The sequence below is a fragment of the Citrus sinensis genome, chromosome 2 (genome assembly GCF_022201045.2).
Source record: "Citrus sinensis cultivar Valencia sweet orange chromosome 2, DVS_A1.0, whole genome shotgun sequence".
In the NCBI taxonomy this organism is placed as follows: Eukaryota; Viridiplantae; Streptophyta; class Magnoliopsida; order Sapindales; family Rutaceae; genus Citrus; species Citrus sinensis.
This window is the reverse complement of record NC_068557.1, coordinates 26,194,967-26,215,104: the sequence shown is the minus strand read 5'-3', so window position 1 is coordinate 26,215,104 and position 20,138 is coordinate 26,194,967. Positions and strand designations below refer to the sequence as shown.

Below are 20,138 nucleotides of genomic sequence, written 5' to 3'. Positions count from 1 at the left end.
TGTGTTTTCACTTATTAATTTTACAGAATTGAGCCATTGGGCCTTGAAACTTAGGTCTGGGTTTGAATAATGAGGCCATATTTGTTCACACATGGGCCAAATCCATCACAAGTTTATCTTATGCACTGCCAATTAGTTTTATCTCGTAGGAACATCGGGTATCGTCAACAATTTGTGCCATTATATTTTCTAAAAAATCTTCTTTTTTTCGATGCTTATCCTAGGGTCATGCATGACTTATAGGCGATAGTATGCAATATATATAGCCCTATGTATTTGTGAGAGAGATTTGTATAGGATAGTCCTATCGTCTTGTAAAATTGAGGTGTTAAGGATCAGTCCATGAGATTCAATTAATTGGTAAAATAGTCTTCTTCTTCTTCTTATTATTTTATATTCAATTTTAAGAGAATCTCATTTAGAATCTCACCACGAGGCTCATTATTTTACTAAATAATTGAATCTAAGTGGTTGATCTTCCCACCTCAGCGAGTTAAGATTTCAGAACTAGCATGTAAAAATTTTTCTCCCTATTTGTTGGTGTCAACTCATTTAACTCTTCAATTTTTTTTTCACTGATAAAAGAGATATGAGATTCAACCTTTAATTTTTCTTTATTTATTTGGAAGTAAACTGTAAATTAATTTTTTGGCCTCTCCTACCATTTTGATCTTCAATATTATGAAAAAAAAAAAAGAGAACTTAGTTTTCAATATTTACATACTTTTTTAAAAAAGTTGTTATTATTATTATTATTTTTTATGACACCATCGAAGAAAGCCCAAATCTATATTGATTTTTGGATACCTAAAAGCTCAACATGCGATGAGGGGAAATCATGTGATTACGCAAGAGAGTCCGTCATTGAAACTAATCTTAAATGGCATAATATTAGGTTGAAAATGTGAAATTAGGTTAATTTTTTTAATTAAAACATTTATTATTATTTTTTTAATATTTTTGCCTAAAAAAAACTTTAAAAATAAAATTGCAAAACTGAAACTTGCGAAGCAAATGACGATCAAGCCCATTACCCGTAACCCAAAAGGCCCTAACGGTTCCTTTTTCTTTTTTTTTTTGGTCTTGGCGGGAAAGCCTTGACGATTTTCCCGCCACGGAGAGACCGACAAGCACAAACAAGACGAAGTGTTTACAGTTGGAAATTAGGGTTCCAAATCGGGTGACGACTGCAGCTTCCGAAACATCGTACAACAAAGAAAAAATGGAGGCGTTTGGTGGAATCTTGGTTGACGAAAAAGCAGTGAGAGTTGAAAATATTTTCTTGGAATTTCTAAAGAGGTAGGCTTCCCTAAATCCCTAACCATTTTTTTCATTTAAAATTGTAGTTTTTGTTAAATGGGTGTTGATTTTCGCTCCAAACGATGATCTGGGCAGTTTTAGATTAGATGGAAACATGGGCGGAGAGTCGTGTTACGAGGCCGAGATCGAGGCCATGAGAGCCAACGAATCCAACACCATGTTCATCGATTTCTCTCACGTTATGCGATACAATGACCTTCTTCAAAAAGCCATTGCCGATGAGTATTTAAGATTTGAACCGTATTTGAAGAATGCTTGCAAGAGATTTGTGATGGAGCAAAACCCCAATTTCATTTCTGATGATAATCCTAACAAGGATATCAATGTTGCTTTCTTCAACATCCCTTTCTCTAAGAGGTAATTTTTAATGCTCATTATTTAATCGTTTCAATTGTTCTTAATTCAGGCATTGGTAATCAAATTTACACACTAAATATCTGATGATTATGAAAAATTGCATTAGTTATGAATTGTTTGTATGTGTGTGTAATGCTTGAGCACAGATTGAGAGAGTTGACCACGGCAGAAATTGGGAGACTGGTGTCAGTTACAGGAGTGGTGACTCGAACAAGTGAAGTTCGACCTGAGCTACTTCAAGGGACCTTTAAGTGCTTGGAATGTGGGGGAGTCATCAAGAATGTTGAGCAGCAATTCAAATATACTGAGGTTAACCTGCTTGAGTATTTTTACATGTTTATGTGGGTGAATTTTCACTGCCTGGCAATAATCGATGTGTTGTTGCATTTCTTTGGTTTCAGCCCACAATTTGTGCGAATGCAACATGTTCCAATAGGACAAATTGGGCATTGCTACGCCAAGATAGCAAGTTTGCTGACTGGCAGAGGGTGAGAATGCAGGAGACTTCCAAAGAGATTCCAGCTGGATCCTTGCCCAGGTCATTGGATGTTATTCTCCGCCATGATATTGTCGAACAAGCCAGAGCTGGAGACACGTAAGATCCCCATTAAGTCAATATCTATCATTTTCTTTTTCCTATAGATGTTAATGTTAGTTACTTGTTCTCGCTTAGAAAATATCATAAGATATTTGCAAGTCATTAATATCTCCAATCTTTATTCACCAACAGGGTCATTTTCACTGGTACTGTGGTTGTCATACCTGACATATTGGCAATGGGCTCTCCTGGGGAGAGAGCAGAATGTCGCCGAGAAGCTTCTCAACGCAAGTCCTCTGCCGTTGGACATGATGGTGTGAGAGGTCTTCGAGCATTGGGAGTGAGAGACCTTTCCTACCGGCTTGCCTTCATTGCCAATTCAGTTCAGGTTGGTGATACAGTGGCTTATAATTCAAGTTGGATTATGTGACGAGTTTGTTCATGCAGTTCATGTTTCATGCTTGCTTGTTTCTTTAGATTGCTGATGGTAGAAGAGATACCGACATAAGAAATAGGAAGAAGGATGCCGATGAAGAGGACCAACATCAGTTCACGGTGGGTTCAACATGCAGTATTTCTAGTTTCTTTAGTATAGTCCCATTTTCTAGAGATTTGTTTGATTATCAATCACAGCTACTTCATGCTACTTCAAATCTCTATTTATAATGTCTTTCTGTACTTTACTGAAAAAAAAAATTGTCAATTTCTTTACTTTGGGCTTATTTAACATTATTTCCTTCTAACAATTCCATTCAACCAAGTCTGGAGGGAATTTGATTTACATAACTAAATTTTGGAACTGCTTAAAGTAAAGATATAATTTGCAGATAGGAAGTTACTAATGAGTTCGGAATGTGTACCACAGATGGTGTTAATGATTTCAGGATTCTCAATATTGAATTTTGATTTTTATTGTGAACCTAGAAACTATATCAAATTCTAGAACTCTACTCACTTATTTTCAACTGACAGACAGAAGAGATAGACGAAATCCAAAGAATGAGAAATGCCCCTGATTTCTTCAATAAGATAGTTGATAGCATTGGCCCAACTGTTTTTGGTCATCAAGATATAAAGCGAGCAATCCTGCTCATGCTCTTGGGTGGTGTTCACAAGCTTACTCATGAAGGCATCAACCTGAGAGGAGATATTAATGTTTGTATAGTTGGAGATCCCAGCTGTGCCAAATCTCAGTTCCTTAAGTATGTCATTTTATTTGTTCCTTGGGTTTTTGGTTTCTAATACAGCAATTCCTGGTGTTTATACTGCTTGAAAAACTTAAATAGATGGTCAATGCACTTGCAGATATGCTGCTGGTATTGTTCCTAGATCTGTCTACACATCTGGCAAGTCCTCCTCTGCGGCGGGCTTGACTGCAAGTGTTGCCAAAGAACCAGAAACTGGGGAATTCTGTATCGAGGTAGCATTCAGTTCTATTGCTTTTTGTTAGGTTGAGTTATGATATGTCCTTGGAGACCGGAAATAATTGACTTCTGATTAGCCCTAATCTTCTGATGTGTGTTTTCCCATCATATTCTTTTAAGTTCCTTATTAACCACGTACCTCTGAGTATACAATTTCTGCTTGTTCAGGTTCAGTGACAAACGTGTGTTGTTTATTTCCAGGCAGGTGCACTGATGCTTGCTGACAATGGTATTTGTTGCATTGATGAATTTGACAAGATGGACATCAGGGATCAGGTAATTTTTATACTGTTCTATTTGGAGGATCTTATTTGCCATGCAATGCTGATACTTGATTTCCAACTGCTTATGAAGGTTGCAATTCATGAAGCCATGGAACAGCAGACAATAAGCATTACAAAAGCAGGTATACAAGCTACACTGAATGCCCGAACATCAATTCTAGCTGCTGCTAATCCTGCAGGGGGGCGCTATGATAAGTCGAAACCACTGAAGGTGAGAATCTTTGGAATATGGTACCATTGCAACTGATTTCCTAGGCATTTGTGCTATAATTTTTCATGTCCTCATTGTGAACTGATCACTTTGGATTTATCTTTCTTCCCCAGTACAATGTTGCGCTGCCTCCTGCTATTCTTTCCAGGTTTGATCTGGTATATGTAATGATCGATGATCCAGATGATCACACTGATTACCATATTGCTCACCACATTGTGAGAGTGCATCAGAAGCATGAAGATGCTCTAGCTCCAGCATTCACAACTGCACAGCTGAAGCGTTACATTGCATATGCTAAAACTTTAAAACCAAAGGTTGGCTGTTTAATCTTTCTATGATCATGATGTGGTTTTTGACTTGAAAATGAGATTTTATGTTATTGTACTGCCTATTTTTAACATCGATTCTATAATTCAGCTAAGCTTGGAAGCCAGGAAACTGTTGGTTGACTCTTATGTTGCTCTCCGAAGGGGAGATACAACTCCTGGGAGCAGAGTTGCATATCGTATGACAGTTAGGCAGCTGGAAGCATTGATCAGGTTGTCTGAGGCCATTGCTCGGAGTCATTTGGAAACTCAGGTACATATATTCATGAAATATGTTATGCATATTTCATTGTTATGCATTGTCATCATATATTCATGAAATTATCCTTCCAGGTACATCCGCGACATGTTCGTGTAGCAGTAAGACTGCTAAAAACATCTGTAATCAGGTACGGTACCAGTGAAATTATGCCAAATATCCTCTCTTCTAAATGACTGGTGAAGATGTGTAATTTGTCTCTTCATGCAGTGTGGAGTCCAGTGAGATTGATCTGTCTGAGTTTCAAGAAGATAATCGTGATGATGGTGATGGCGGTGATGATGGAAATGATGGCAATGATCAAGGTGATGCTCAACCAAGGAACAGGACTCCTGAACCGGCTTCTGGAATAGCTGGTGCGATTCAATCACCTAAATTCCTTCGATTTTATTTTATATGACCATTTTTAATTAAGGAAAACCTCGCCTTTTTATTGTCCAGGAAATGGAGCCAGTTCTGCGAACCGACAAGGGAAAACACTTGTTATAAGCGATGAATATTTCCAGAGGGTCACCCAAGCCCTGGTAATGCGCCTTAGACAGCATGAAGAATCTGTAATACAAGAAGGTAACTTCCTGAACCATCGGTCTTTCATGTTCATAAGTGAATGGTTTGAATATATCAAACATAAGGTCTTTGGAGATAGGGTATTTAGCACAACCGTTAATCTTCTTCCAAATATGAGTTTTTACCACACTTGGATGGTCAACACTAGCTGGTGAATCTGAAGCCCTGCTTCATGATTAACCACCAGGACTTGTTCCCACCATGCATGATCCATTAATAGTCATTTTTCTTAAGCAATTTCTGAGCTTTTTGCCACTTGCAGGGACTGGACTTGCTGGAATGAGGCAGAAGGATTTGATAAAATGGTATGTGGAACAACAGAATGAGAAAAACACCTACAGTTCTATGGAGGAAGTGAAAAAGGAAGTTTCCAAACTCAAAGCTATTATTGAGGTACGATAGTACTCATCTTAATTCTGATAAACGAAGCTCCAAATGTCATATTTCAACTTAATATTGTTTCGTTAATTATTTTAAATAATCAAATACTTGCAATGCAGAGTTTGATTAGGAGGGAAGGTCATCTGATAGTGGTGGATGATGGTAGACAAGCAGCAGCGGAAGGTGAAGGGCGCCCATCTAGAGATGACAGGATATTAGCCGTGGCGCCAAATTATGTCATTGACTGATATGCAAATGGATCAACAAGTGAGAAGCTACAAGATCTTTCTACGGTTCATAAGCTATCACAAGCTGGACAGCATGAAGGCTATATGGATAAGATCTTTATGGCCAGCAAACTAGAATCTGAAGCTTATTACTGTTGAAAGTCCGTCATGAAAAAGAGTTGGCGTAAAGGTATTGGAAACACAAGTCAAAGATTGATGTGCATGTTGTAATCTGGTAATTTAAGTAATGTTACTGCTTCATCGTGATGATGTTGGATGTTGGCTCATACCATTAGTTTCTAATCAAACAAGCTTGTACAATTTAGAATGTAACAAGAACATTGCCTTTGCATAACTAAATCAAGTGGGGGCTTCTTCATTACTTCTCGACTGCATATATTTTCTTTTTCTTTTTCTTTTTCTTTTTAGCTGTCAGATCCCACCATGTTTTTTAAAGCTGAGGGAATCAGGCGAGCCAACACTAGTACTTGAGCTGTCTTGGATTGGGAAAGGCGGTTATTTCTTACCAATCCTTTGTGTTGTTAGTTGTTACATAGAACAAAAATCAAATATGCTTAGATTAATGAGCTTGCTGTCTGGCCCTGATCTGGCAATGGCATTTGCTTCCAAGCTTATCAATGGCACGCTTCATGTGGGTCTGTTCCTATCTCTGAATTGTGACAATCGTTTTGAACAACTTATTTTCTTGTCGGTGTATGCAAACCTTTTGCCAGTTGCTACATGCTACTACTTTCAGCCACGAATGAGCTGCAGTGCAAGTTTCATCCAATTTATCATTGTTATTATTATTATTATTTGTAAAGCAGTTTTGAGAAATGTTTGTTCAGATTTTGGCACATGTAACTTGAAAAATGATCCATTATTGTCTATTCAGTACGTAGACAGGATGTCAATTCATTAGTTGGATTTGCCTCACCAACATTTTCTTGTTGATCGTATCCAGGGTGAGGCCACGGGTCAGGTATGCCAATTGATTAATAAAGTGATTTGAAAAAGAAAAACAAATGGGTGGGCTTGGTTCGGGTACCGGGTGAGCCCAGTAAATTATGTGGGGACTTGGGCCTACCCTTCAGGCTTCTGAGCTAAAAAATTAATTAGCAAACTAATACAACAGCAGATATTAAAATTTGTCAGGTAAATTTCACGAACAGAAAAGGATTAAGATTATATTTAAGTACTCAAATTTTATATTCTGTGAAATAATCTTTTGAAAGTTCTATAAACTCAAAAGAGTTTAGTGGGAACAATAACATAGGGCAGGCAATTAGGTCAAGAGACTCGAACAAACAAGCCTCTAATTTATCTGTCAAAACTAGGACAATTTGTTACGTGTAGCATTTTTATCTCTCGATCGCTATTCATTTTTATATGCACGATCAGTTGAATAAGAAAAAGAAATGGAATGTCAAAATCAAATGAAATGCTTAGGTTAGAAAAGTTAACGTATTAAAGTTGGACTAGAATAGGCAAATAAGGTTAGAGAAAGCTATAAAATTAATTACACTTTCATTTTCAATGGGAGAATGAGTCCTTATCATTATCAATTGAGTTTTGCACTCAAACGCAATGCTACGTCATGTTCATTTTCTTGTTTAATTATGCAATTTTGAAATGGACTACTTGTAATCTTGCACCATTTCATGTGTTGTCACCTCTATCCTCATCCTCTCAACTTGCCCTAATTTTAATTTTCCTTCTAATTGCTCGTACCAACTCCACTTTGCCTAATTTTCAAGTTCAGAATAGTCCAAAAAACAAAATGTTCTTCTTTCCTATGTACATAATTTTCATACTACCTATGTGCAAGTGAATCTGCACAATATGAAGATTCATTAATCTACTTCTATTACAAAAATAATTTTCCTTTTTTCTTTTAATAATAATTGCTTACATTTTTATTCTGTCATATTTATTATAAATTAGTACATATAGGAAGGACATTATTCTAATGACACAGGCATTAAAATATAAAAAGATGAGAAAGAAAGTAATTGAAACATTTTGGATATTAAATAATTTTATTAAAATATGCACTTTTATTTGAAACTACCCACAGTTTTTTTTTAAATTTTTTATAATTTTTTTTATTTGTTAATCCATAAAGGCCTTTATTTTAAAGCAAAGTGAATATTGTCAAGATTGGCAACTCAATTTTGAAATATCCATTGTAGAATCTTGTCGTAATTGTTTTAGTTAAAAATAAGATTTAATAGAGTGCTAATTTTAAATCTTAATGTTAATTTAATACTCGATACTGTAAAATTTATTTAAATATAATAAGTACTGTTGTTAATTTAATACTTGACATTGTGAACCTAAATGACTGAATCAAAGAAGGTGTTGTCTAATACCTGATATCCTATTATAAATATCTTCTACTCTATTAATTCCTTTATCAGTCAAGACTTCTAATATTATTTCATACATGGGAAAATAAGTACAGTTTCTTTTATGTATTTTAAAAATTGTCATTTTATGAAATTTATGATCTCCAACAAATTAATTAAAAGCTTTCTTAAGGTTAAATAATAATTTTTATTTTTTCCCGTTTACAAAATAAGTAGAACTATTTGAACTCACCAAATTTATCTCTTAACTCATTTTAGAAAATACATTTATTATTTATGATTTAAAATTTAAAAATCTCAAATTCACCTTTCACTGATCTCTTTCTCTCTCTCCTCACAATTGCAAAGTTTCTCTCTATCCTCACATTTTACAAACTAAACTTTCAAATTCACTGTCTTTTGAATTTTTTTTTTACCTTTTTTATTAAATCATAATCTCTATTTCATGGTTGGTAAAAGTTTGTCGATGGATTTTACTTTATGATAACAAAACCAATTATTTACCCATAAAATAAAATATGTAAATAAATTAATGAGAATTGAAGATTTAAGAATGAAAAGAGAAGAAAGGGTTAATTATAAGTAATTCTGTTAGAATTATTTTGATAATAAAATTCTTAATTAAAAATATGATGTAAAGAGAAAATTGATAGGTTCAAATAATCTCAACTTTACTCCCCATTTAAAAGAGAGATGGTGAGAGAGAAAAAACAAAAAACAAAAATATCAATACAAGATTCTCAAAAAGATTGTCAAGGTTTTGGATTATGCTTTCTCATCTAATGAGTTTTGATTTAGTATCTTAAAGCCAATATCAAGAAATATCTAGAAGGCATGTGTTGAAGGAAAGCGTGTGATCAATAATAATTTGAGTCAACACAAACAATTCGAATTCACCAATTATATATATATATCTTTGGTTGTGGATAATGAGGCATCTTTGAAAGCAGGGTTTTTTTTTTTTTTTTTTTTGTAGTTATTATTTCTTCTAGGTTTCGTAACCATTAAATTCAACTTTCCCACCAAAGAAGAACAGAAAAAAGAAATTCATCACTTGCCAGATAAGAAGCTCATAAAAATATATAAACGGTCATGGTCATAAAATCGACCAAGTAGCCAGAATTAATGTCGACAGTCGACACCCATTCTTCCAATACAATTAAATTTTTGTCTTTTCACTGTTAACACCTGAAGAATTTATCATACAACAAACACGATACATGGGCATCACTTGCTCCTGCTATAGTTAATGGGATGTGTTAACAATTTTTTTTTTTTCCCCACACAAAAATCTGCATGAAGATTCTTGGATCTTCTCAAATATCGCGACAAATCTGTAGTCTTGTTTCTTTTTCCTTTTTTTTTTTTTTTAATAAAATTCCATATGCATTCACAGAAGAAAAAAAAAAAAAAGGAAGAAGAAGCACATACGTTTCCAATTTATAAAAACCATGCGTTATTGTCGATCATAATTGAAGGTATCGTCAACAAGCAAGTAATATAATAACCCAAAAACACCAACAAAGTGTTGGCTCCACTGGCAATGGAGTCCCCTTGTGTGGTTTGACTGAGTTTGCTCCCCAGTTCGAGTCGCAGGGAAGTCGCCTTTGTTGGGAGAACATGTGCCTCTCAGTTCGAGCGGGGACTTATAGTCTGGGTTGTGGTACGGGCTTAAAGGTGCCTCCCACAGTTGGGGCCCTCCCCAGGATACCTCATGGTCAAAACAAAACAAAAAAAAAAACCAAAAAACCAAACCCGATAATAGTCCAAACTTTGTTAACTCAAGATACCCAAATGAATAATTTTGATTTTGATTTGATAAATAGTCATTAATCCATTTTTATTGTCTTCTTACTCTGTTTTTGCTTAAATTCAAAATACTTATTAAGCACTCCACGTGCATGCAAGCTAGCGATATGATATCTTGTTGCATGAATATTATGAAAAATGTTAAGAGCGTCTTATGTCGTGTATGTAGGACCAGAAATTTTATCTCAATCTAAGGATACTACTTAGGATTTTTTTTTTTCTGCTTCTCTTATGATTATTATTATTGTTGATGCGAGATTCTGGTTGTCCTCGTTCTACGACCAGGGTCTCTGCTCGATCAACTTCACCACGACCAGGATCTCTCCTCGTAAAGCTTCTTCTCCAGAGGTTCCTGCGCACACAGACAGGTCAGAGTACGCCGGTTGTTTTCCCGGCGCAAACCCTCCGACGCTCAAGTCAGAAATAGGGGTTCTGGGAATGTTTGCCACGAATCTTATGGCTTCTTTTTAATCTCAATTCTCGGAACTTTCTTTTCTTAGTTCTAATAGCAAAAAGTCTAACCCTTTTACCTTCGCTGGCTACCTTTTTATAGGCTTCCTCTGAATCCCGATCTTCCGTAGTCCACGCCCATTATTCTCCCCACCCTCGGATGTGGATGCCCCATTGTAGTCATTGTGGGCGAATGGAGATGGACTTCGTGCCTTGATTCTCGAATAGGAATGTACGTCTTGCCAACTGTCGTTGACCGGGTCTCCTCGCCTCGACTCCTAGCAGGAATGGCCTTATGCCTCTAACGGGAGTTCATCCTCATGAATGGCATATTCGTGGACAAGCAAAATATTCTTGCTGCTGCTCCTCTGCTACCAGGCTCTTACAGAACACACCTGTTCGCAGAACTCTACTACCCAATATCTGCTCATCACGTCTGGTCTCGTCGAAGTATTTCCCTGAAACAATTATTATTTTTTTCAAGTGCATAAGCTATTGAAAAGATCGAAAATTTGGCAACTACGTTCTAGCATGTAATAGAATTTTCAAAATTTAGGATAACATAGGGGAATATTTTATTATTTTTGAAAAAATTGAAAATAGAATTATTAGTCAATTGACGGCTTTGATTGTGAAAAATTGCTCCAGCGAAGCCATGTGAGAACAGATCAACATCAGTATTAGAAACCTATTGAAACTGGCCCCACTTTATGATAATTCTGCCACCTTTGATTGAAGTGATTGCCAGCTCTCCACACTCCCCATTTTACCCCTGGAATTTTACACTTATTTCAAGCCTATCGGGGGCATTTATAATATTGTTTTTAATAATTGTTTTTTTTATGAAAATTATTTTTTAAAATGATACTTCAAAAAAAAAAAAAAGAAGTTTCCAAATTACATTAAACACCAAATTGAATACGTTTCTTTTTCTTTTTTTTTTTCTTTTTAAACTTGTTTTAAAAAAAATTACTGAATAATCACTTAATTGTTCGAAATCATTGTCAATTCAAGTATAACAAATAAATTAATGGGAGAGTTGGCTAACATGAGAATTTTTTTAAACAAAAAAGTTATGCGTAAAATTCTCTAATTTTAAATTGAGAGGGAGTTACTAAAAAAAAGAAAAAATTGCAAGGCGGGCATAAAATTGGATATATAAAACTCAAAAGGGTATATTTGGAAAATAATTAGGAAACAAAAGGGTTTTTTTAATAAAAAAAAAGAAAAAAGAAAAAAGAAAATGGGTATTGAATGTGTATACGATGATGCCACGGTCATAAAATTAGGAGGGACACACGGTTGGCTCAAAACAGTTGCATTGAGGTAGACTTTTATTGAAGCCTTGGGGAGACAGACAGCCAGAGGAAGGAGAGTTAAAAGAAGTGAGTGCATAGCTATTCAGATTCTTTTAGCAAACTTCTGCTTGCTGCACCAAGCCACCAACTCAACTCAGGTTTCTCTCTTTTTAATTATTTCAATTTTTATTAATTTGATTTGGTCCCCACAAATTTTATTTAGCTGTTTGCTTGTTGATTAGATTTTTCTTTCAGAGGGACTCATTTGATTGGAAAAAAGAAGAAAGATGGGGTACTGGAAATCCAAGGTCCTCCCAAGGATCAAGAAAGTTTTCGAGAAAAACGGAACCAAGAAAGCTGCTGCTGCTGAGGCTTGCAAGTCCTTTGATGATTCAAAGGTTGTCTTTATGTATATGTACATATGTGTCCTTTTTTTTAATTTATTTTGCTTGTTGTTTAATTAACAATTATGTTGAGCTTGCTATATATGCGCGTTTGTAGGAAGAAATCAATAAAGAGTTTGAAGAGAAGAAGCCTGAGCTCCAACCTAAAGTGGTCGAAATCTATGAAGCTTCTTCAGCTGAAATCAAGGTCTCTACATGAATGAACATACCAAATCTGTTATAGCTACAAAAGTCAGAGAGAATTAAAAAGATCCAATTCATGCAAGTTTTTATTTATTAATTTAACCTTCTTTTTTTTGGCTTTGGCTTTGGCGTTTAAATGAAAATACAGACCCTGGTCAAGGATCGCAAGGAGGATGGACTTAAGAAGCACTCCACTGCTGTGCACAAGTTACTTGAAGAACTCGTTAAAATCGGTAAAATAATTCTATCACATATGGTATTAATTAAAGTTAACGTCATGTGTTAAAATCACAAGAGATTTTTATTAATATATATGTCTGTATGCATGTATGTGTATATACAGAGTTTCCAGGATCAAAAGCAGTAAGTGAAGCATCGTCAAAGTTTGGGGCAGCCTCTGTTCCGGGGCCAGTTTTCTTCATATTTGAGAAGGTCTCAACGTTTATTGTTACTGAAGAAAAAGCAGCAGAGCCAGCAACCGCCGCAGCAGGAGAAGAAACAAAACCAGAACAAGAGACAACAAGTAGTAGTACCGCCGCAGTCACAGAGAAGGACGACGTAGTTGTTGAGGAAGAGAAGAAAGAAGAGGCCCCCGCCGGCCCTGAGAAAACTGAGCCGGCAGAAGCCGCCGCCGCCCCAGCCCCAACTGAGCCTCTTCCTGCCGCCGCCAAGGAGGACCAACCAGCTGCTGCAGAGCCACCAAAGCCTTGAGAACATGCATCAACTGACAAGACAAATTCATATCCATATATACATAGATATATATTTCATATTCATCAAGTGAAAGTGAAGTAATAATGTTAATATTTTGTGTACGTAAAAGTCTTGTAAAATGCAAAACATGATTTGTTATTCTTTCTTTTTCCTCTATATGCGCATGTATATCACCTACTTGTTTTTTTTTCCCTTGTATTATTTTGTTTTACAGTCTTTATTTTTACTTTCTTTATTATTATTATTTTTTGTATTTGTGAATTATTATTATTTGTAATATTTAATTTTTACAATACAGGGATTAATGTGGTGGGTGGAGATACCCTTAACGCTTTAGTTGCTTTCATTGATTTGATTGTATGTGTTTTCCTCATGGAGATCATTTAAAAAGAGATAGGCAAAAAAAAAAAGAAAAAAGAATATTGATGATGAGAAGTTATTTGTTTATAATTAATAATTCCAAGCTCCCTCTTTCTCGCTATTTAATTTATAAGTGTGTAATGTGCTCTCTTGACCTACACTTGTGTGCTTCATTTATATAAATGGGTTGGTGAGGGAAAGAATTAAATGTGACTAATAACGCAAAAAATAAATAATACTTGTGTTTTACAGGGATGATTATTTGTTTACCTTTACATTGAAGAACTAAAACGATATAATAATAATTATGCAATGAAGAGGCTCAAAGATTTTTCTTCTCTTGTGCTTGAAATTTTCCTTGTCATTCGTTCTTCTTTTGTTGGTTTCTCTTATCCTCATGAATGGAAATTTTTTCTCATTATTTTTCCTCTCAATAGCCTACTAGTACTTGTTTTTTTTTTCTGAAGCTAAATTCCATCACTAAGATTGTTGATAAACAATTAGTAACGACCAATTATGATACTACTTTTGGTCTTTGGTGTGCAACTATACATGCACATAGATGGAAAAACCTGTAACTCCATGCTCATATATATGATGCAAACGCTAATTTGGATTTTTTTTTTATAAAGAAAGTCATTGTTAAAATTAATGTTTTTTAATAAAAAAAAATTATTAGGTACTTCATTTCTAGAATATGTCCCTATTGATTTTATTTTTTATTTGAAACCCATCTTTTTCTCAAATGTTTATTTCAATCTCTTAAATCCACGTTTCATATAATGTGATCCGTTAGTATCTTTTTTTAATTTCAATATCTTATCTATTACCTAATAATTTAAACTTTTAAATCAAGCAACATCCTAATTATAAATTTTCAAAATCCTATCTGCAAGAAGAAAAGTAATCATCGAACAGCTATAAAATAATAATTTTCCATTTCTTGTTTATTGTGACTTACACAGCACAGGACAGGCCAATGGCTAGGGATGACAATGGGGCATATATGGGTTGGATCTACTCTGCTCTAGATCCAGACCCATAATAAAAATTAAGATCCGTATCTGCTCCAGATCCGTCATAAATTCATATTTTTCGCTCCATATCCAGATCCAAAAAAGAAATAAATATCTATATCTGCTCCAAATCCGAAAAAAAAAAATTTAAATCCAAATATACTCTAAATCCGTCATGAATTCTAAAACTCAGCAATAAAAAAATAATAAATTTTTAGAATGAAAATTGAATGCTAAAATGTTTTGATAACAAATAAATTATATAATTTATCTCAAAATATAATAAATATTGTAGTTTATACTTTTGCACCAAAACAACAAATAAGAAAGATAATAAAATATTTTTCAAAAGTAATTGCAGGAGTAAGATCAATCTAATATTCTATTGTCTCCATCATTCTAATATCCACACCCACCCACCCTCATTCCTACAACATTAGATAATGACATATAAATAAAATATGATTTATATTCAGTGTTTTATTATTTTTATTATGGCCCTATTTGACTAAATATATGAATAACTATATTCCTTAAAAATTATTTTGCCAATATAGTAAAATAAATTGCCAAGTTGTATTACTTGACTTGCAATTTGAATATTGCAGATACATGGTTTGGGGCTGACTGACCTTTAAATTTACAAAACTAACTTTTAAGTTTTAAGAGTTTAAATGTATAGTAAATACCACTAATATGCTATGAATAAAATTTATTATCATTATAATTCTACAATTGTTAAGAGACTTTTAAAATAAAATAAAATAAAAAGATGGGTGGATATGGATATGGATTTAGATATTAGGATAGATCCAGATCTGCTCCAGATTCGTCTTAGATCCGCACGTCAATATCCAAATCCGATCCAAATTCATTTTAAACCGACCCAAATCCGATCCGATTGGATTTGGATCACGTGGATCTTGGATCAAATCCAATCTATTGCCATCCCTACCAATGGCCACCATAAAAATAAATAAATAAATGACATAAAAATACATGAAATTCATTTTACTATGCTCTCTTACAATTTGATGAAATCAGAAACTGGGCCGTCCAAAACGGGACACAGGCCCAGATGAGACATCTGGGTAAGAAACTGAGCCCAAAGAAGTTTACAAACGTAGAGCTTAGCTCAAAATAAACGGAGCCTCGCAGAAAATTTTGGTTGCTCTTTTCAATTTTCACCGACCATGTAAACGTGATTCTTCTGCTATCACTCTGTTGTTGCTGGTAAGGTAACTGAAGAAAAGGGTTTAGGGTTCATCTATTTTTTTCTAATTATTTGGTGTCACACTTTTGCATTATTATTTTTTGTTTGTTCTAATAGATACAATTTCAATTTTGTAGCAATTTTTTTTTTCAGTTTTCATCAAAATAGAAGAAAGGGAACTTTAATTTTTCAAGACTATTTCTGAAATAAATGCATTTTGGGACTTGATTTGATGCTAACTGAAAAATTCGTTTAAAAGGTGGAATCTTTAACTGGCACTGGTTGTGAAATTCTGAGTTCTTATTTGAATGTGTTGAAGAAAAACTCTTAGGTCAATGGTCTCCTTACTGTTTTTGCTGACTTATTTCACGTTTATGGAGTCTCATTTATGCTCTGCAATTCTTTTATTTTTGGTCTTTATTTCTTGCTTTCATTGTTGCATTCCGCTTTAATGACTATGATTCTTGGTGATTATTAAACCCTTTTTCTCATATCAGATGGAACCAATGAGTGGATTGAATCAGGACCTGGGAAACGTGGGGCTAGGAAAGGCTGAAGGTGACACTGTAGAAGTGGAGGGTTTAAACAAAACTATTGATGATATATTGCAGAAAGTTACTCAGGTGACACTCTTTGACGGCATAAAAACTATTAGCGACTTACATTTTTGTAAAAGATAACATTTTCCTTTTGCTGTATGTTATAAGTTATATTTGTGTTTGGTTTTAATCCTACAATGACATTTTTTCCTAACAGTTCTAATGTTTGTATCAAACCCTTAACTATTCTGTGTCTACCATTTTGGGTTTGCCCTATGCTAGATGAAATGGTGAATCAAAGTCTATATTTAATTGATATGAATAAATTTGGCATTGGGATCCTAATCATGCTTTTGGCAGAATTGATTTGTCTAGAGATATAGCTGTGTTTGTGAATGCAGCTTTTCATTGTTTGGCTTGTTGACTTTTGATTAAGCTTCTGTAAACTTCTTATTTGCTAGTATCTATTCATCTTGACATTAATGTTTTCTTTCCAGCTTGAGCAAAAACTGAATGATGTTGAGCAGTTCTACCTGACTAAGGATAATAATCAACCAAACACTTCGAAAAGTATCTCAATTGCAAAGGAAAAATTGAAGGATAGACATGTTGCTAGCATTGAGAAGCAGCAGCAAGATGCATTTCATAGGGAAGAAGCTGCTGGAAGGAGGATGCAAGAACTTAAGCGCCAGTTTGCTGCAATTTTTCGTCAGGCAAGCACGAAGCTTTGTGAGTTTTGGTCATTGTTTTTTAGTTTTTTAACTACTTATGTATGCTTTTGAGTCAGTTTTGATACATATTTCAAAAGTTGAGGTCAACTAAATTTTTTTCAGAAAAATTTAAATTAGTGTTTTCTTCAAATAAATCTTACTTGCTAACTAAGAATTATACTTGTGGGTAGTATTCTTCATTTATGATATGCTTTGGGTTCAAATGGCTATGCAATCATATCTCACGGTTATTCCCCATTCTTTAATGTCACAGATCACTCAGCACAAGTGGGCATGGCCTTTTATGCATCCTGTTGATGTTGAAGGTCTTGGTTTGCATGACTACTATGAGGTTAGGCATATTGCTTCCTTAGCTTTCTGATTGTCTTTCTGTATGGTCATCAGTTGACCCAGAATGTATCCTAATCCTTGGCCTAATTCGTCTAATGATGATTTATTCCGATTCTTATTATTTTATGTTGTTTTCATTTGCACCCAACTATCAATTGTTGTCCCTCGAAAATTTTGAAAATTTTAAGTGATTCGTTGGAAAGACTTGGTGCTAGTTTACTATTTTTAATTCTTTTAGATGAAAACTAAATGAAGACGATTGAAGTGGTATCCGCATCTTGAATTTGTGTCTGGTTGTAGAATTCAGCATTGATTAGTGGATCTCTCATTGATAGCCTTGCAGCTACCTTTTACTCATGTTGGATCCATGTTTAATCTTTTCTTTCCCCTTTTTTATATATGATGTCAATTAATATGTTTATGTTTCATATACCAGGTTATTGAGAAGCCCATGGACTTTAGTACAATAAAGAATAAGATGGATGGTAAGGATGGTACTGGGTACAGGAATGTGAGGGAGATATATGCTGATGTTAGATTGGTATTTAAGAATGCAATGAAATACAATGACGAAAGAGATGATGTCCATGTAATGGCAAAATCACTGTTGGAAAAATTTGAAGAAAAGTGGCTGCAGCTTTTGCCTAAAGTAATGGAAGAGGTTAGTCAATTCTCCAATATGAAATTTCCTTTGTCAAATTGACTTAAACAAGGACTTTTTTGATGTCTGGTAACAGTCCTTTAGCTAGGGAAACTTCCATGCTTTCTGTTTCTAAATTTTAGCAGCTTGTGATGGCTTCCATACTTGTACTTACAGGAGAAAAGACAAGAGGAGGAGGAAGCGAAGGCACAACTTGATATGCAACTCACTCAGGAGGCTGTCCAGACGAACAAAGCTAAGGAATTAAGAAGTGAAGTATGACATTCCATTCAATATGCCTTTTAAATTGCATAAAACAAATTTATTATTTGAAAGTCAGCGTCTTAAGATTGTATGAACTAACTGTTGAACTTGAATTAAAATATTTTCTTGTGAAACTTTTGGCCTTGAACAACATGAATTTAATCTGTTTTCCTCCTTAAGATGTCTTTGACATGCATCTATTTTTTTATCATATATGTTCTAGCTAGCTGCATGCATCTATTTTTACCATACATGTTCTAGCTACAAGTTAGTTGTACGTCAGGGTATGTTTTGATGCGTGTCTGTAACAATGTATATCTGAACTGTTCTCAGCTTAATGAAGTTGATATGCAACTCGAGAACCTCAGAGAAACAGTGATTCAGAAGTGCAGGTTGGTATAGCAACCCTATTTTACTGCAACTTTTACAGTCAAATTGTACTGATCCAAATATCATGGAGATTGCAGCACCTGCATGTGATCTAAATATATACTTTTTCTTCATTTATATTCTCGTTTATGACTAAGAAACTTTTTGACTGAGGTTGAGAGTTCGCTTTGGCAGTTGTAGCTGGTGTGGTTTAGGAGTGTCAATTGAGATCTTGAATTATGGTTCGATGATTGTTATAACATAGAGCTAGTACATGAGTGTAGAAGGAGAAACAAAAATGAAGGGACTCAAAAGAGTAATGGAAAGCTTTAGACCTTGTTTATGTGATCTAACTGTTAAGTATTTTAATCTGGGGCAGAAAATGAGAACCTTCGGCAACCAAAATGCTCTGGTATCCCAGATATTCCAGTATCCATATTGCTAAAAATGTAAAATCTGTATTTAAATGTGGTTTTGAGAGAGAGAGAGAGAGTCCTGGATTGCATTTCAGATCGTAATGTGGTAAGTTGGAATGAAATAGTGGTGGCTATCATTTATCAAAGAACTAGTTTAAACAGAACGAGTCCATAAACTTTTAATGGGTGTTCATAAATTTTAGAAAATCTTTTTGGCAGTTGTGCTTGCTTGCATGCTCTATTTGTGTCTGTTGAAGTTGATTGTTGTGCTCATACATTTTATCAATGTGGACTGTGTGCATTGTTTCAGAAAAATGTCGACTGAAGAGAAGAAAAATCTTGGGACAGCTCTCACCAGATTGTCCCCTGAAGATCTTTGTAAGGCACTGGAGATAGTTGCTGAGAATAATCCAAGCTTTCATGCAACTGCTCAAGAAGTGGACCTGGACATGGATGCTCAGGTCCATATTTTATGTTGGATTCGTTTATCATCTGATATTGTCTGTCCTTTCTTTCATTTCTTGTCAAGTTATTCGGTAATTTTCAGGCAACTGAGATCTATCCTTTTATTTTCTACCATTTTCCAAAATCAATGCAGAGTGAATTAACATTATGGCGGTTAAAGGTTTTCGTACAAGAATCACTGAAAGCTGCAAGTAGGAGTTCTGGGGACATGGGTGGCAACAACAATAATAACAATGATGACAACAACAATGAGAAGGACAACAGCAACAAAAAGAACAAAAACAATCCCAAACGAAAAAAAGAGATTTGTGATGCTCTTGCAAAGCCTGCTGTGAAAAGGACTAAGAAGCTCCCACCTAATACATGAGCCACTTGTCTGTCAGCAGTGCAGTTTCTAATGGTTCGTCCCAGTGCTGAATGTTTAAGAAACATATTTTTGCAAATTCCCGAAAGTTATACATTGTAATTTTGTAAATTCCCGAGTGGTGTATAGCCCTTGAGCAAATTTATAATTTCAGTCTTCTTCAGATTCACCCCTTATTGAACCTAACTTCATTTACATTTATTGTTTTCAGCTTCTTTGCCAAAGAATGTAATGTATGCATGCAATTTTGTGTTCTATTAAATATGTTTCCTCACATTTGGGTTATATGATCAACTACTGCCAATTG

General features: G+C 34.7%; 3 protein-coding genes across 8 annotated transcripts; all 3 read left to right on the top strand.

Moving 5' to 3' along the window:
• Positions 1 to 1,074: 1,074 nt before the first annotated feature.
• Positions 1,075 to 6,279, top strand: LOC102615859 (DNA replication licensing factor MCM6). Its single transcript, XM_006468538.4, has 17 exons — positions 1,075 to 1,299; positions 1,396 to 1,677; positions 1,824 to 1,986; positions 2,079 to 2,272; positions 2,408 to 2,603; positions 2,693 to 2,770; positions 3,188 to 3,417; positions 3,521 to 3,635; positions 3,841 to 3,915; positions 3,994 to 4,134; positions 4,248 to 4,451; positions 4,555 to 4,716; positions 4,797 to 4,852; positions 4,933 to 5,078; positions 5,164 to 5,289; positions 5,552 to 5,682; positions 5,790 to 6,279. Exons 1-17 carry the CDS (start codon positions 1,223 to 1,225, stop codon positions 5,916 to 5,918), a joined length of 2,505 nt encoding a protein of 834 aa, XP_006468601.2. The 5' UTR covers positions 1,075 to 1,222; the 3' UTR covers positions 5,919 to 6,279.
• A 5,534-nt stretch (positions 6,280 to 11,813) lies between these two features.
• On the top strand, positions 11,814 to 13,460 carry LOC102616151 (plasma membrane-associated cation-binding protein 1). 2 transcript variants are annotated; one of them, XM_006468540.4, is made up of 5 exons: positions 11,814 to 11,981; positions 12,079 to 12,221; positions 12,325 to 12,414; positions 12,559 to 12,643; positions 12,754 to 13,460. In XM_006468540.4, the coding sequence occupies exons 2-5, from the start codon at positions 12,111 to 12,113 to the stop codon at positions 13,119 to 13,121; spliced, it is 654 nt and encodes a 217-aa protein (XP_006468603.1). In that variant the 5' UTR covers positions 11,814 to 11,981; positions 12,079 to 12,110; the 3' UTR covers positions 13,122 to 13,460. The 2 variants fall into 2 exon arrangements, with proteins under 2 accessions (XP_006468603.1, XP_006468602.1); XM_006468539.4 differs by having other exon boundaries at positions 12,066 to 12,221.
• A 2,114-nt stretch (positions 13,461 to 15,574) lies between these two features.
• On the top strand, positions 15,575 to 20,000 carry LOC102616636 (transcription factor GTE1). 5 transcript variants are annotated; one of them, XM_025094543.2, is made up of 9 exons: positions 15,575 to 15,733; positions 16,211 to 16,336; positions 16,750 to 16,965; positions 17,237 to 17,314; positions 17,750 to 17,974; positions 18,131 to 18,229; positions 18,551 to 18,609; positions 19,313 to 19,463; positions 19,628 to 20,000. In XM_025094543.2, the coding sequence occupies exons 2-9, from the start codon at positions 16,211 to 16,213 to the stop codon at positions 19,832 to 19,834; spliced, it is 1,161 nt and encodes a 386-aa protein (XP_024950311.1). In that variant the 5' UTR covers positions 15,575 to 15,733; the 3' UTR covers positions 19,835 to 20,000. The 5 variants fall into 5 exon arrangements, with proteins under 5 accessions (XP_024950311.1, XP_024950308.1, XP_024950312.1 ...); XM_025094540.2 differs by having other exon boundaries at positions 19,313 to 19,538; XM_025094544.2 differs by having other exon boundaries at positions 16,750 to 16,981; positions 19,313 to 19,538.
• Positions 20,001 to 20,138: the final 138 nt, after the last annotated feature.

Coding starts and splice junctions, on each gene's coding strand:
- LOC102615859 (XM_006468538.4), top strand. CDS start 1,223: ATGGAGGCGTTTGGTGGAATCTTGGTTGACGAAAAAGCAGTGAGAGTT. Junction 1,678..1,823: donor AACATCCCTTTCTCTAAGAG/GTAATTTTTAAT, acceptor GCTTGAGCACAG/ATTGAGAGAGTTGACCACGG. Junction 4,717..4,796: donor GGAGTCATTTGGAAACTCAG/GTACATATATTC, acceptor TTATCCTTCCAG/GTACATCCGCGACATGTTCG.
- LOC102616151 (XM_006468540.4), top strand. CDS start 12,111: ATGGGGTACTGGAAATCCAAGGTCCTCCCAAGGATCAAGAAAGTTTTC. Junction 12,415..12,558: donor CTTCTTCAGCTGAAATCAAG/GTCTCTACATGA, acceptor ATGAAAATACAG/ACCCTGGTCAAGGATCGCAA. Junction 12,644..12,753: donor TGAAGAACTCGTTAAAATCG/GTAAAATAATTC, acceptor GTGTATATACAG/AGTTTCCAGGATCAAAAGCA.
- LOC102616636 (XM_025094540.2), top strand. CDS start 16,211: ATGGAACCAATGAGTGGATTGAATCAGGACCTGGGAAACGTGGGGCTA. Junction 18,230..18,550: donor CTAAGGAATTAAGAAGTGAA/GTATGACATTCC, acceptor AACTGTTCTCAG/CTTAATGAAGTTGATATGCA. Junction 19,539..19,627: donor ATTTCTTGTCAAGTTATTCG/GTAATTTTCAGG, acceptor TGGCGGTTAAAG/GTTTTCGTACAAGAATCACT.